This window comes from Paramormyrops kingsleyae, chromosome 9 (assembly GCF_048594095.1).
Source record: "Paramormyrops kingsleyae isolate MSU_618 chromosome 9, PKINGS_0.4, whole genome shotgun sequence".
Lineage (NCBI taxonomy): Eukaryota > Metazoa > Chordata > Actinopteri > Osteoglossiformes > Mormyridae > Paramormyrops > Paramormyrops kingsleyae.
Genome location: NC_132805.1, coordinates 21,951,750 through 21,964,173, shown reverse-complemented (window position 1 = coordinate 21,964,173; position 12,424 = coordinate 21,951,750). Strand labels below are relative to the sequence as shown.

General features: G+C 46.4%; 2 protein-coding genes across 11 annotated transcripts in view; both read right to left on the bottom strand.

Annotated features, from left to right (window-relative positions):
- The window catches only part of LOC111840174 (uncharacterized), a 77,396-nt gene that overhangs the window by 44,749 nt on the left and 20,223 nt on the right, over positions 1-12,424 (bottom strand). The window lies entirely within an intron of this gene.
- Positions 1-12,424, bottom strand: part of scn1ba (sodium channel, voltage-gated, type I, beta a) — a 57,278-nt gene that overhangs the window by 31,329 nt on the left and 13,525 nt on the right. For all 10 annotated transcript variants that reach the window (XR_011993027.1, XR_011993028.1, XR_011993029.1 and 7 more), the window contains 2 exons: positions 3,405-3,571; positions 971-1,208 (listed from right to left, as the gene is read on the bottom strand). Coding sequence is in view for 6 of the 10 variants with exons in the window: in XM_023804721.2 (XP_023660489.1) it covers positions 971-1,208; positions 3,405-3,571 (405 nt within the window). In the remaining 4 variants the exon portion in view is untranslated. The remainder of the gene's footprint in view (positions 1-970; positions 1,209-3,404; positions 3,572-12,424) is intronic.

Here is a 12,424-nt window from a genome sequence, read left to right as displayed (position 1 = left end):
GGGCCGTTCCTCCCAATCATGCCCCTCCAGGTCTCACTGTCATTGCCCACATGAGCATTGAAGTCCCCCAACAGAACAAGAGAGTCCCCGGGAGGAGCGCTCTCCAACACCCCTTCCAAGGACTCCAAAAAGGGTGGATATTCTGAACTGCTGTTTGGCGCATAAGCGCAAGCAACAGTCAGGACCCGTCCCCCCACCCGAAGGCGAAGGGAGGCTACCCTCTCGTCCACCGCGGTAAACCCCAATGTACAGGCGCCTCTCCCGTAAGCAACTCCAGAGTGGAAGAGGGTCCAACCCCCTTCGAGGAGACTGGTTCCAGAGCCCAGGCCATGCGTCGAGGTGAGCCCGACTACATCTAGTCGGAACTTCACTGCCTCGCGCACCAGCTCAGGCTCCTTCCCCACCAGATAGGTGACATTCCATGTCCCTAGAGCTAGCTTCTGCAGCCGAGGATCGGATCGCCAAGGTCCCCGCCTTCGGCCATTGTCCAACTCGCACTGCACCCGACCCCTATGGCCCCTCCTACAGCTGGTGAGCCCATTGGAGGGGGGACCCACGTGCCTTGTTCGGGCTGTGCCCGACCAGGCCCCATGGGTGCAGGCCTGGCCACCAGGCGCTCGCCATCGAGCCCCACTCCAAGGCCAGGCTCCAGGGGGGGGCCCCGGTGACCCGCGTCCGGGCAAGGGAATTCGTGGATCCATGTTAATATACATTTAATTATATTGTAAATATGCATTTTAATTTATTGATCGTTGAAGTGGCAATGGATTCTATTATTTTAGCATAACAGCAGTGAACCAATAAAGCGATCTGACAATATCACACACACCCGTGCAATCATCATCATCATCATCGCCATCCCTCAACATCTGGTTATTTACATCACTTGCTGATCCATTTATAAATGTTAGATATTAAAATAAATGCTCTCTCAACAGTTGCTGTACTTTTACTTGTCCATGAGGCTCACCCTTGGCCACTACGTTGATGTGGATGAATTTGGTAGCATTAGTGTGAAATTCGTAGTCGTTGTATGTGAGGATACGTTCAAAGAAGCATCGGTAGACGCCTGTGTCATTGAAGGTGACATTGAGTATAAAAATGGAACCATCTTGCAGGTCAGTTGTCTTCTTGCTGCCATTCCAGTAAAGTCGGTCATCAAAGCGTTCATCCATGATTGTAGCAGTCTCATCCTCATAGCTATATATCTGAGAAAAGGCATAAGCACATAAGCAAACCCTGAAAGGAGAATGATCACAAATACTGAGATAATTTATTAACCAGGCATCCTACTAACCAGAGATCCTTGCCATTCAGAAATCCCCAAAACCTTTACTCTGTTGAATATGTCTAATGTATATGCGTAATACAATGTGTTTTGAATGACCAAAATGGAGCTGTAATATATTTGTAATTACATATTTGGTGGATAAATAGCCTTGAATCCCACAAGATGGCATGCTATTTATAACAACTGCCCAGATTGTGATGGGGAACTATATATTTATATATATACTATAGACACACACAGCCACAGAAAGAGATCACAGCACAATATTTGTTTCACTCATTTCTCAAGTTATGGGTGTGTGTCTGTGAATGTGTTCTTTTTTTTTGCAAACTGCAGCCTGGTTCTTCTCTGTTTCTCATTAATGAGGGATTTCTTCCATGGTTTATGGTCCTGCTTCTAGAAGCCTGAAATGAACTCACCTAGCAGTGCACTTCACACCTACACTTAATATTTTCCATTCCGTCTCTTGATGTCATCTTTGTCAGGGTTCATGAGAAACTGTTGGTCATCTCTAGCATTAGAATGCTGTTCCCACCCTTTACCTGGCTGGTTTCTGGTTGTTCCCAGTGTTTCCTGCTTCATCTTATGCTTGTGTACTGCTCAGCGTAACAATGTAGATATGTTGAAAAATATAGAGTGGTCTCTTAATTTTCCACGGCTGTGTGTGTATGTGTATGTAAGTTTGGGCCCACCCTCAGATTTTTTTTTTTTTTAGAAATCTGAGGGTGGGCATATACTGTATTTATCGCTTTCTATATTTATATAGTCACAGTTTTTCATTTTTCATTCCATCTACCAATAATCTGCGAAAGGGATTTTATTGTTGCTACTTTTCTTGTGTTTCAAACTGCCTTTCCAAAGTGATGGGTGTGGGGTGCAGTGACATTCCAGACTGATGGGCCATTGACAGTATGCAAACTACTACAGGTGTGAGGACACCTATCTCATCAATATTCATTGTGAAGGCCACTGACTTTGAGAAAAAGAGTGTCACTCTAAAGTGCTAACACTTTAGTAATCAAACCACATAAAATTTCAGAATGTCACTTTCACCTATGTGTAGCCAACCCCTGTGTTTATAAGCTTCAGAGCTCAAAAGTCTTACCTAGAAATGTCTATAATGTGATTTTTTTACAATTTCTCAGCATGTCTGAAAATAGGTTTTTGAAAAGTATATGTTTAAAGTTGATTTTAACAAAAAATAGAATACTAACATTCTAAGAGGTCTCAGATTATTGGTGCTGAGTTTGTGCTGAATAAAAGCAAATGTAACACTTTGGGATAAATGTTTTTTAGAGAGCTGAAATATTTTAAAATGTCAAGGCATGTCAGACTACCCCGAAAGTGGCTGAGAGGCCTCAGACCCCAGGGAGTTAAGGGTGTCGTGATTGGGATTATGGTTTTTTCCATAGAAATGAATGGACGGTCCCCATTTAGATAGGAAGACCAACTTGTGTGTATGTATCTGTGTGTGTGTGTGTGTGTGTGATACACCAGGTAATTTGTATAGGGTCCACCAGCACTACCAGCTACCCAAAAGTCATTCAAATCTTCCCCAGTACAGTTAATGTTAAAAATCACTTGGGAATGACAAACAATATGCTGTGCCAGAAATAGGATTGAATTAAATTTCAAATACTTTTGTAACTTGTTTTCATTTGTTAATTTAGGGTTATACACATTCTAGAGCATCTGTTGTAATCATTAAAGATATTTGGCAGGTACAGAATATTTTCAAAATATTTGAAAAGTTGGTAGCTTTATTCTTAAAGTTTAAATTCTAATGCAATTCTTAATGCAAAATTTTTAATGCAAATCACCATATCACTGTCTGACATTTTTTTGAGAGGCCCCTTATCATTAGTTACACTTACAAAGTGAGAAACTCACTTTGGGGAAGCAGCAGGCAGGGGTCAACATCATGGCAATTTTTTATTTTTTTTTAACATCGGTGTGGTGTTTAAGAGCATAGCATGTATGTTTTTTGTTCTCAATCAAAACATTTTGTAACGGACACCATTGTCCATGTACGGACAATCCCTTTATGCAGGTACTGCTGACACTCCCTCAATAGAAAGAATGTATTAGCAGTGCTTGTATACTGTATACTGACCTGAACAAAGTCACTCTCCCCTTTGGCCTTGAAGAACCAATCAACAGTAGCACTGGCAGAAACTTCCCCTCTCATCTTACAGGAGATGCAGCCCAGCTTGAAGCCATGTCCAGCCACAGCCTCGGTATCCGAGTCTACTTCCACACAGGCAGCACGGCACAGCGAGTCTTCAGAGAAACACAGAGAATCACTCACCATCTCATCTCCCCCAAAATTGCACATGGACACCAAAGTTAATTGAACCTGTCATGGCTGCCAATAAGAAACTGCTCCCTGGCAGCAACTGTGAGACTCCTGAGATGATGTTTCCTTTCATTTTATATTTTGCATGCATTTCATGTAGAATTTATTAAAATGGATTATTTATTTCCTCTCATAGTGAATATCCTGATATTTTGATTTCAATTGACATAATTACATATAATTAATACACAGCTAAACAGTTGACTCAAAACCAACCAAGTTTAGCCAGCAACAAAGCCCTTTCAAAAATTCAGAATCAAAAAACTGAGGGGAAATAAATTGCTAGTATTAATAAATTGCTAGCTAGAAAATACCATAATCTTTTACATTCTCTTAAACTGATAGATCTGAATAAATTTCGTCATATATAGATACATATGTCTATATATGTAGCTCAGTAATTCAGTCAGCAGTGGAAAACACACCTGTAGCTCCAACTGTCTCTTTTCATACAGCAAACTGTAGCTTGGAAAGAGATGTCAGCATCACTCTGACCCACTGATCTCGCCATACTTTCAACTCTGACCTCTGGAGATGTTTTTTTCAGTCACAGTGAAGTGATAGTCAGTTGACGCATCACAAAAATAATCAAAATAGCAACAGCTGACAGGCATGAAATGCCAGGACATGTCATGTCAGAGACAAGATACCATTTGATTATTCCTGTTTATTCTGACCTTGTCTTAATTGATGTCTTGTGGAAACATATGCAAGCACATTTTATTATTTTTATGATTGTAAAATTTAGATGCTTTGTTGGCAAAACTGTAAGACAATAAATACAGTAATATTGGCAAACTGCAGAGAGAGGGAGAGACAGAAAAAGAGAGAAAGAGGAGTTATCACAGAGCAGAACAACACAATATACTGCTACTCGAACTGCAGCACAGAGAGTTAGGAAAACAGAGGGAAAGGATTAATGCTTCTCATACTCAGGTACAAAGAAAGACATGAGGGAAAGAACTGAATGCATTAACAGGGTTAATTAAGCTTGTTAAGGGACAAAATATTAATGTATTACTCAGAAAGACAGTTCTCACAGAGGTATTAACCCTGTTATGTAGGAGAACTTGACCAATATGAGGGAGAAAGTACAGTATGAGCAGGAAAGACTTTAAGATGGCATGTAGTGAGACTCACCTCAGAAGGAGGTGAACACGAACACACACCACAGAAATGTAGTGTAGAGGAGAGAGGGAGGATAAAGAATAAGACAGACTGATCACATCAGAGAAAGACACAAGACAGACAGAAGCTGGAACACAATGACTAGAGAACCAACTCACTTCTTTTAAAAATGATATTCCCAAAATCCAGTACCAAAATGTAAGTTATTCCAAAGGAATAATCGGTAGTCTGTTGGAGAATGGTCATTATTTTTCTGCTACCATTTATTGAAATGGTTCATAAAGGCCCATTCCCTCCTTTCCTTTATCAATACATTCTTATTGAATTTCATGCCAAAGTCCTGCTACGTCTTACAGTTCTTTTCCCTTTTCAGGTCACAGCCCTCTCCTGACTCCAGCCAGCACCAAAACTCAAATACCTAATCCCCCAGGATCATTAGCAATCACATATATTGCTTTGCTTGGAACATTAGGGAAAAACCCAGTCTCAAGCAGGAAAGTGTGGTGCTCAGCTGAAGAGACAAATACCCAGCATCTATCATTTCCAGCTGGCTCACAGTCTTTCTTCTTTTGCTTACTGTGTTCACTTTTTTTTAAGGTAATATAAAACATGAATGTGTATATCATTAAGTGCACCTCTTCCTTCCTGTTATACTTTATGCTTAATTTCCACACACCATTCACACTCAAGCTAGGTTAATACTAATCTGATTTGCTGTCTGATTTACTGTCCGATGTCTCGTGTAAAACTACATCTGAATTTGTTTTCCTTGGGATTATCCTCACTGAGTTTAAATTTAACAGCAAAAGGCCGCTATACTATACGATGCCATTCCACAATTACATTCATAAACAATGGACTTTCTATATTCCACTTAATTGAAATATGTATGGGCAAAATAACAGTATTCAATTAAAAGCTATACATCTCTCACATATATCACAAATTTTGCAAAAATATAAAGTGATGCAAAAATAATCATTAAATTATTATTTGGAAATTTCAGATTTGAAAAAAGTGTGAAAAAATGGGATTAGTTTTGTGGTTTTACCTGGGGAAATAATGTAACTGAAGCGATTACAGTCGAGGTTCACAATTTGAGTCCAATCTAAATTTTAGCCCTATAAGATGAAGGGGGAAATTTCTGCCAGCGCCACTGCTGACTTGTTCTTCAAAGCCCAAGTGGAGAGTGACAAAATTATTACAGTACTACAGTTCTATTTTACTACAGTAAAAATTCAGGAGCAAATTATCTTCTGTATTTCAGCAAACACAGACCTCTTTCAGTAAGAATACTCCAATCCAAACTGTCATCTCAGTAATAAGGTCATACAGAAAGTGATGCCAATTTTTATTTGTCAATGTTGAAGGGATAGGTCATCCAAAACTGTAAATTCTATTGTCATTTGTGTTCTAGATATTAACTGTCACGCCCACAGGGGCAGACCCGACGGGTGCGGACAGCCCCAGCTCACTTACCACCCCTACATATGGGCAAAGTAGAGCTCTTCCAACTCGCGAAGTATTGAGCTCATGACTAGCCTTACTAAGCGTATTTCTGTCCTCCGTCTTCCACTGCTCCCGCTCCTTACCTGTCTTCCTCGTGTGCGCCCCTTAACTCCTGCTCCTTACCTCCTCAGCCCAGCTCCCGTCCTTGATCCGTCCGTCCAGCTGAGCCCGGCTTCCCGTGTTGACCAGCCCTCCTGTCTCCCTGTCCCGCGTGTATGTATCGGACTGACCCTTCGGATTTCGACCTGCGCTTTCGGACCTCGACCATTCTCTCTGGTCGCCACCTCCGGATTGGTCTGCCTGATCGCCTTCTCCCGGGCTCCCCGTAGACCGGGCATTCGCCCCGTTTCCCCTTATGGAGCTCTGAACACCCACTGTTCAATCTAATAAAACACTTCCTTCCCCGCATTCCTGGATCCTGCTCTCCTTGCCTCTCCCCGCGTGACAGAATACTTCGCCTTTCAATGGATCCAGCGGGGAGTTTGGAGAATCGCGTTTCTGCCATGGAGCAGCTCCTCACCACTCAAGCTGCGCAAGTGCCTTTACCAGGTTCTCTGCCACGTCCCAGCGTCCCACTGTCCATCGCCCTTCCGGAGCGGTACGACGGGAATCCCGACCAATGTAGGGGTTTTTTGATGCAGGTAGGCATCTACGTCGAGGAACACCCTGAGATGTTCACTGCGCCCGGAGCTGAAGTTCGTTTCACGATTTCGCTGCTTACCGGAAGAGCACACGAGTGGGCTACTGCCCTCTGGACTGATCAAAGTCCATTGCTCCATTCTGGTGGGGAATTCCATCGTGCCCTGATGGAGATATTCGACCACCCGGCGGTCGGGAGACGTCCGGGTTTCCGTCTACTGGACTGTCGCCAGGGAAACCGGACCGCGGCGGACTTCTCCCTTGAGTTCCGTACCATTGCAGCAGCTCTACGGTGGCCTGACGACTGCCTACAGACCATCTTCCTCCGAGCCCTGAATCCCGACCTACAGGACGAGCTCACCTCGACAGGTGAGGTCTCCTCGTTTGACGAACTCGTATGCCAGGCCGTAAGGCTGGACAATACAGTGAGAGATCGCCGCCGCCGGAGGACCCAGACCGACAATTTGCGAGCCCTTCCGGCTCCCGGATCCGACTCGACCGAACCCATGCAGATCGGTCAATCGCCGCTCACCACTACCGAGCGTAGACGGAGAACGCAGGGAGGCTTGTGCCTATACTGCGGGGGAGTGGGTCATGCCGTTTCCGCTTGCCCCGTTCGGCCCCGGCGAGAAGAGCCACCATTGCCGGTAGGTGTACTCTCCATGCCTCTCTCGTCCCTCACGCAGTTCACGGTGCCGGTGTCTGTAAAGTACAATGGAGCACATCGTGTTGTACGGGCACTCCTCGATAGCGGTGCAGCGGGTAATTTCATGGACGCTAACCTGGCTCGTCAGATACGGATACCTCTCAGCCAGCTAGCTTTTCCCATTAAGGTACAGGGGGTCACTGGAGAACACATTCGGGAGGGAACAATTGAACACCGGACACACCCCTTCATGTTGACAGTGGGGGCACTGCATACGGAGCAGATGGAGGTGTTTGTTCTACCCCAAGCCAAAGACCCCCTCATACTTGGGCTCCCTTGGCTAAGAAAACATAATCCTAGCATAGACTGGCGAGCCGGGGAGATAACAATGTCTTGGAGAATGCATGTCTCTCCCGTGTAAGGCAACAGGTGTGGAGAGCCCCGAACCAGAGGATTTATCAGTCATTCCGGAGGAATACCAGGACTACGCGGACGTATTTAATAAAGAGAGGGCATTCAGCCTTCCTCCCCATCGGGACTGCGATTGTGCCATTGATTTACTGGGGGGAGCCCCCCTGCCTCGCGGTAGGTTGTATCCCATCTCCTTACAGGAACAAGAGGCCTTGGAAACCTACATTCGGGAGGGACTACGCCAGGGAATAATCCAGCCTTCCACCTCGCCCATGACCGCAGGATTCTTCTTCGTCAAGAAGAAGGATGGGGGACTAAGGCCGGTGATCGACTACCGAGCTCTGAATGCTATCTCCGTTAAGAGGAGAGAACCCCTTCCCTTAATCCTGTCCGCATTAGAGCAAGTACGCGAGGTGGTTATATTCACCAAGTTAGACCTGCGAAGCGCGTACAATCTGGTGAGAATCCGCGAGGGCGACGAATGGAAAACATCGTTTATTACCAGTAGGGGGCAGTACGAATACCGAGTCATGCCGTACGGATTAGCTAACAGCCCCTCCATATTCCAGTCTTTTATGAACAGTGTTTTACGACATGTTGGATAAATTCGTTATCGTGTACATGGACGATATCCTGATCTATTCACCCTCCAAGCAGGCACACATTCGACATGTGAAGCAAGTGCTGCAGAGACTCCGGGAGCACCACCTGTATGCGAAAGGGGAGAAATGCGAATTCCATCAGGAGAAGGTGAAGTTCCTGGGGTATGTCATGCAACCTGGGGAGGTGGCCATGGACGGACAGAAAATAACAGCGATCATGGACTGGCCACCTCCCCGTACTCTAAAAGAGTTGCAACGTTTCCTAGGCTTTGCAAATTTTTATCGTCGATTCATCAGGAATTTCAGGCAAACGGCTGCCCCCCTCACATCCCTCACCCGCGGCAAACCGACCCGTTTGCCCTGGACACCGGTTGAAGATCGAGCGTTTAACCGTCTAAAGCTTGCTTTCTGTACCGCACCTATCTTGAAGCAACCGCGACCAGAGCTCCACTTCGAGGTAGAGGTGGACGCATCCGAGGCAGGCGTTGGTGCTGTGCTGATTCAGCGAGATCCCGAGACCGGATGCCGTCACCCCTGTGCCTACTTTTCTTGCAAACTGTCCTCAGCCGAACGCAATTACGACGTGGGTGATAGGGAGCTACTCGCAATGAAGTTGGCCTTGGAGGAGTGGCGACATTGGCTGGAGGGGGCTCAACATCCCATCCTAGTATTAACCGACCACAGGAACCTAGAGTACCTGCAGTCCGCCAAACGTCTCTCCGCTCGACAGGCACGTTGGGCACACTGGTTTTCCCGTTTCTCGTTTAGGGTGAGTTACCTTCCGAGGGAGAAGAATTGGAAGGCGGACGCTTTGTCCAGACAGTACGATCCCCCCCGAGAACGAGGATCGCACGGTTCCCATCCTCGATCCCTCCTGTTTTGTGTCCTCAAATCACCTGGGGATTGGAGGAGAGAATCCGGCTGGAGAACGAGAACGTAGCCGCCCCCCCTCGGGATGCCCCCCCGGATTGAGGTACGTCTCGCGAACGCACCGTTTACAATTGTTGCACTGGATTCATTCCCAACGGGACATCCAGGGGTTTCGGCGACTCAGCCCTTGGTGTCCCGCCGATATTAGTGGCCCGGATGGCAGCAAGAAGTTCGAGCCTTTGTGGACAGCTGCCCTGAGTGTGCACCTAATAAATCCAGCAACCTCAGCCCGGCAGGGCTATTACAACCTTTACCTGTCCCCTCCAGACCTTGGTCCCATGTGGTGATGGATTTCATCACCGATCTGCCTCGTTCCGCCGGCAAGACCATCATCCTTACCATCGTAGACAGGTTTTCGAAAATGTGTCGCCTGGTTCCTTTACCGAAATTACCTTCTGCTATCGAGCTCGCCGAAGTGTTCATTCAGGAACTCTTCAGATTTACTGGCATTCCAGAGGATATTGTATCAGATCGGGGTCCTCAGTTCGCTTCCCGTGTGTTTAGAGAATTTTGCCGTAAACTGAATATCACCCTCAGCTTAACATCCGCAATCGAACGGATTAGCTGAGAGGACCAATCGGGAGGTCTCCAAGGCTCTCCGCTTACTAGTCCGATCCGACCCCACCAAGTGGACGTCTCAACTCGTCTGGGCGGAGTACTCCCTCAATTCCCGGGTAAGTCCGGTAACCAACCTTACCCCCTTCCAGTGCGTGCTGGGCTTCCAACCACCCCTGTTCCCTTGGGATGCCCCTGCGGGGACCGTCCCTAAAGTAGACACCTGGTACCAGGAGAGCCAGGGCGCCTGGCGGAGTATACAGCGTGTCCTCCGCGTGCAGTCCACTAGAACCAAGGTTCAAGCCGACAAGCACAGGCGTCCAGGATTTCCCTTCCGTGTCGGACAACAGGTGTGGTTGTCGACCAGGAACCTGCGGATCCCGGGTTGCCGTAAGTTCACAGCCAGATACATAGGACCCTTTCGGATACTACAAAGAGTAGGACCTGTAACCATCAAACTCCAGTTGCCTCGAGTGTACCGTATTTCGCCTACTTTCCACATTTCCCTTTTGAAACCAGTGAAATACAGCAGTCTGCGTCCTCCCACGGACTTGACAGTAGAAGACCCTGCTCCTGTGTCGGACGAGCCGGAACCCGTGGTGCGGGCTGTATTGAATTCCCGGCAGCGACAGGGGCGTCTGCAATACCTGGTGGACTGGACCGGTACGGGCTCGGACGAGCGAAGTTGGGTACTGGCCACGGAGGTGTCGGACCCCACCTTGACGGCGGAGTTTCATCGGACCCATCCCGACAAGCCGGCACCCCGACCCCGTGGGCGTCCCCGCAAACGGCGTGGACCTCCTGGAGGCGGTTGTCGGGGGGGGTACTGTCACGCCCACAGGGGCGGACCCGATGGGTGCAGACAGCCCCAGCTCACTTACCACCCCTACATAAGGGCAAAGTAGAGCTCTTCCAACTCGAAGTATTGAGCTCATGACTAGCCTTACTAAGCGTATTTCTGTCCTCCGTCTTCCACTGCTCCCGCTCCTTACCTGTCTTCCTCGTGTGCGCCCCTTAACTCCTGCTCCTTACCTCCTCAGCCCAGCTCCTGTCCTTGATCCGTCCGTCCAGCTGAGCCCGGCTTCCCGTGTTGACCATCCCTCCTGTCTCCCTGTCCCGCGTGTATGTATCGGACTGACCCTTCGGATTTCGACCTGCGCTTTCGGACCTCGACCATTCTCTCTGCTCACCGCCTCCGGATTGGTCTGCCTGATCGCCTTCTCCCGGGCTCCCCGGAGACCGGGCTTCGCCCCGTTTCCCCTTATGGAGCTTACGGCTCCCTCTGAACACCCACTGTTCAATCTAATAAAACACTTCCTTCCCCGCATTCCTGGATCCTGGTCTCCTTGCCTCTCCCCGCGTGACAATTAACATCAACAGTCAGAATTCTTTTCATCTTCACTATCTCTGGTAATTTGGGGAATTTACTCAGGTTTCTTATCCCATCTGAACCAGCCAGACAAATTACTTTACATACTACATACCTCAACATAACTACATAATCTCTCCAGGTAAAACTACTCCCCTCCAAATAGGTCAAAACACTAAAAACATATATATAATGCATATATTGCTCTTTTGTTAGATATATGTACTTACCTGTACCTTACCGATTACAATTTTTTAATGTCATTCTGGCCACACTTTTTTACAGACTATTGTGTGGAATGTGTATTATGTTGTAATAATTTGATTACTAGCAAGTAGGGGTGTAACGATTCATTCATTTTCTCGATGCATCGATTACAAATCCTGCCGATGCATATGCATCGATCTTGAAACATGGATTTTTGAATCGTGAATCGTTTGTTTCATTCAATAATCGATTTAATATTTTAAAATCGAATGAATCGCGATTATATAACGAATATACGATGGATAATTTAAAAAAATAAATATACATCTTAAATTAGTTGCGTCTGCGACGTAAAGTGCGCCCTCACTGCAGTGGCGCAGTGGATTACGTCGCTAATCTTCAATTCCCGCCTGTTTGTTGTCATCTAAATAAACGCAGCAGTGCACAATGGAGGGCAACGAAGAAGGAGAAATTTGCAAGGCACCAGCCAACATGAGATCAAAGGTTTGGGATTACTTCGGTTTTCACAAAGTAAATGGAAAGATTGACAAGTCCGTTGCAGTTTGCAGACATTGTAAATCTGAGTTAAAATACTTTGGAAATACAACGAACAGATGAATATTTCGCAATTTTTCAGAGAGCACGTCACAATATAAACTATACTAAAATTTACAGAATAGAATCGTTAATAATCGAATCGAATCAAATTTCATTGTTAATCGAATCGAATTGAATCGTTCTGATTTGCAAAAATCGTTTTTGAATCGAATCAAAAACCTCT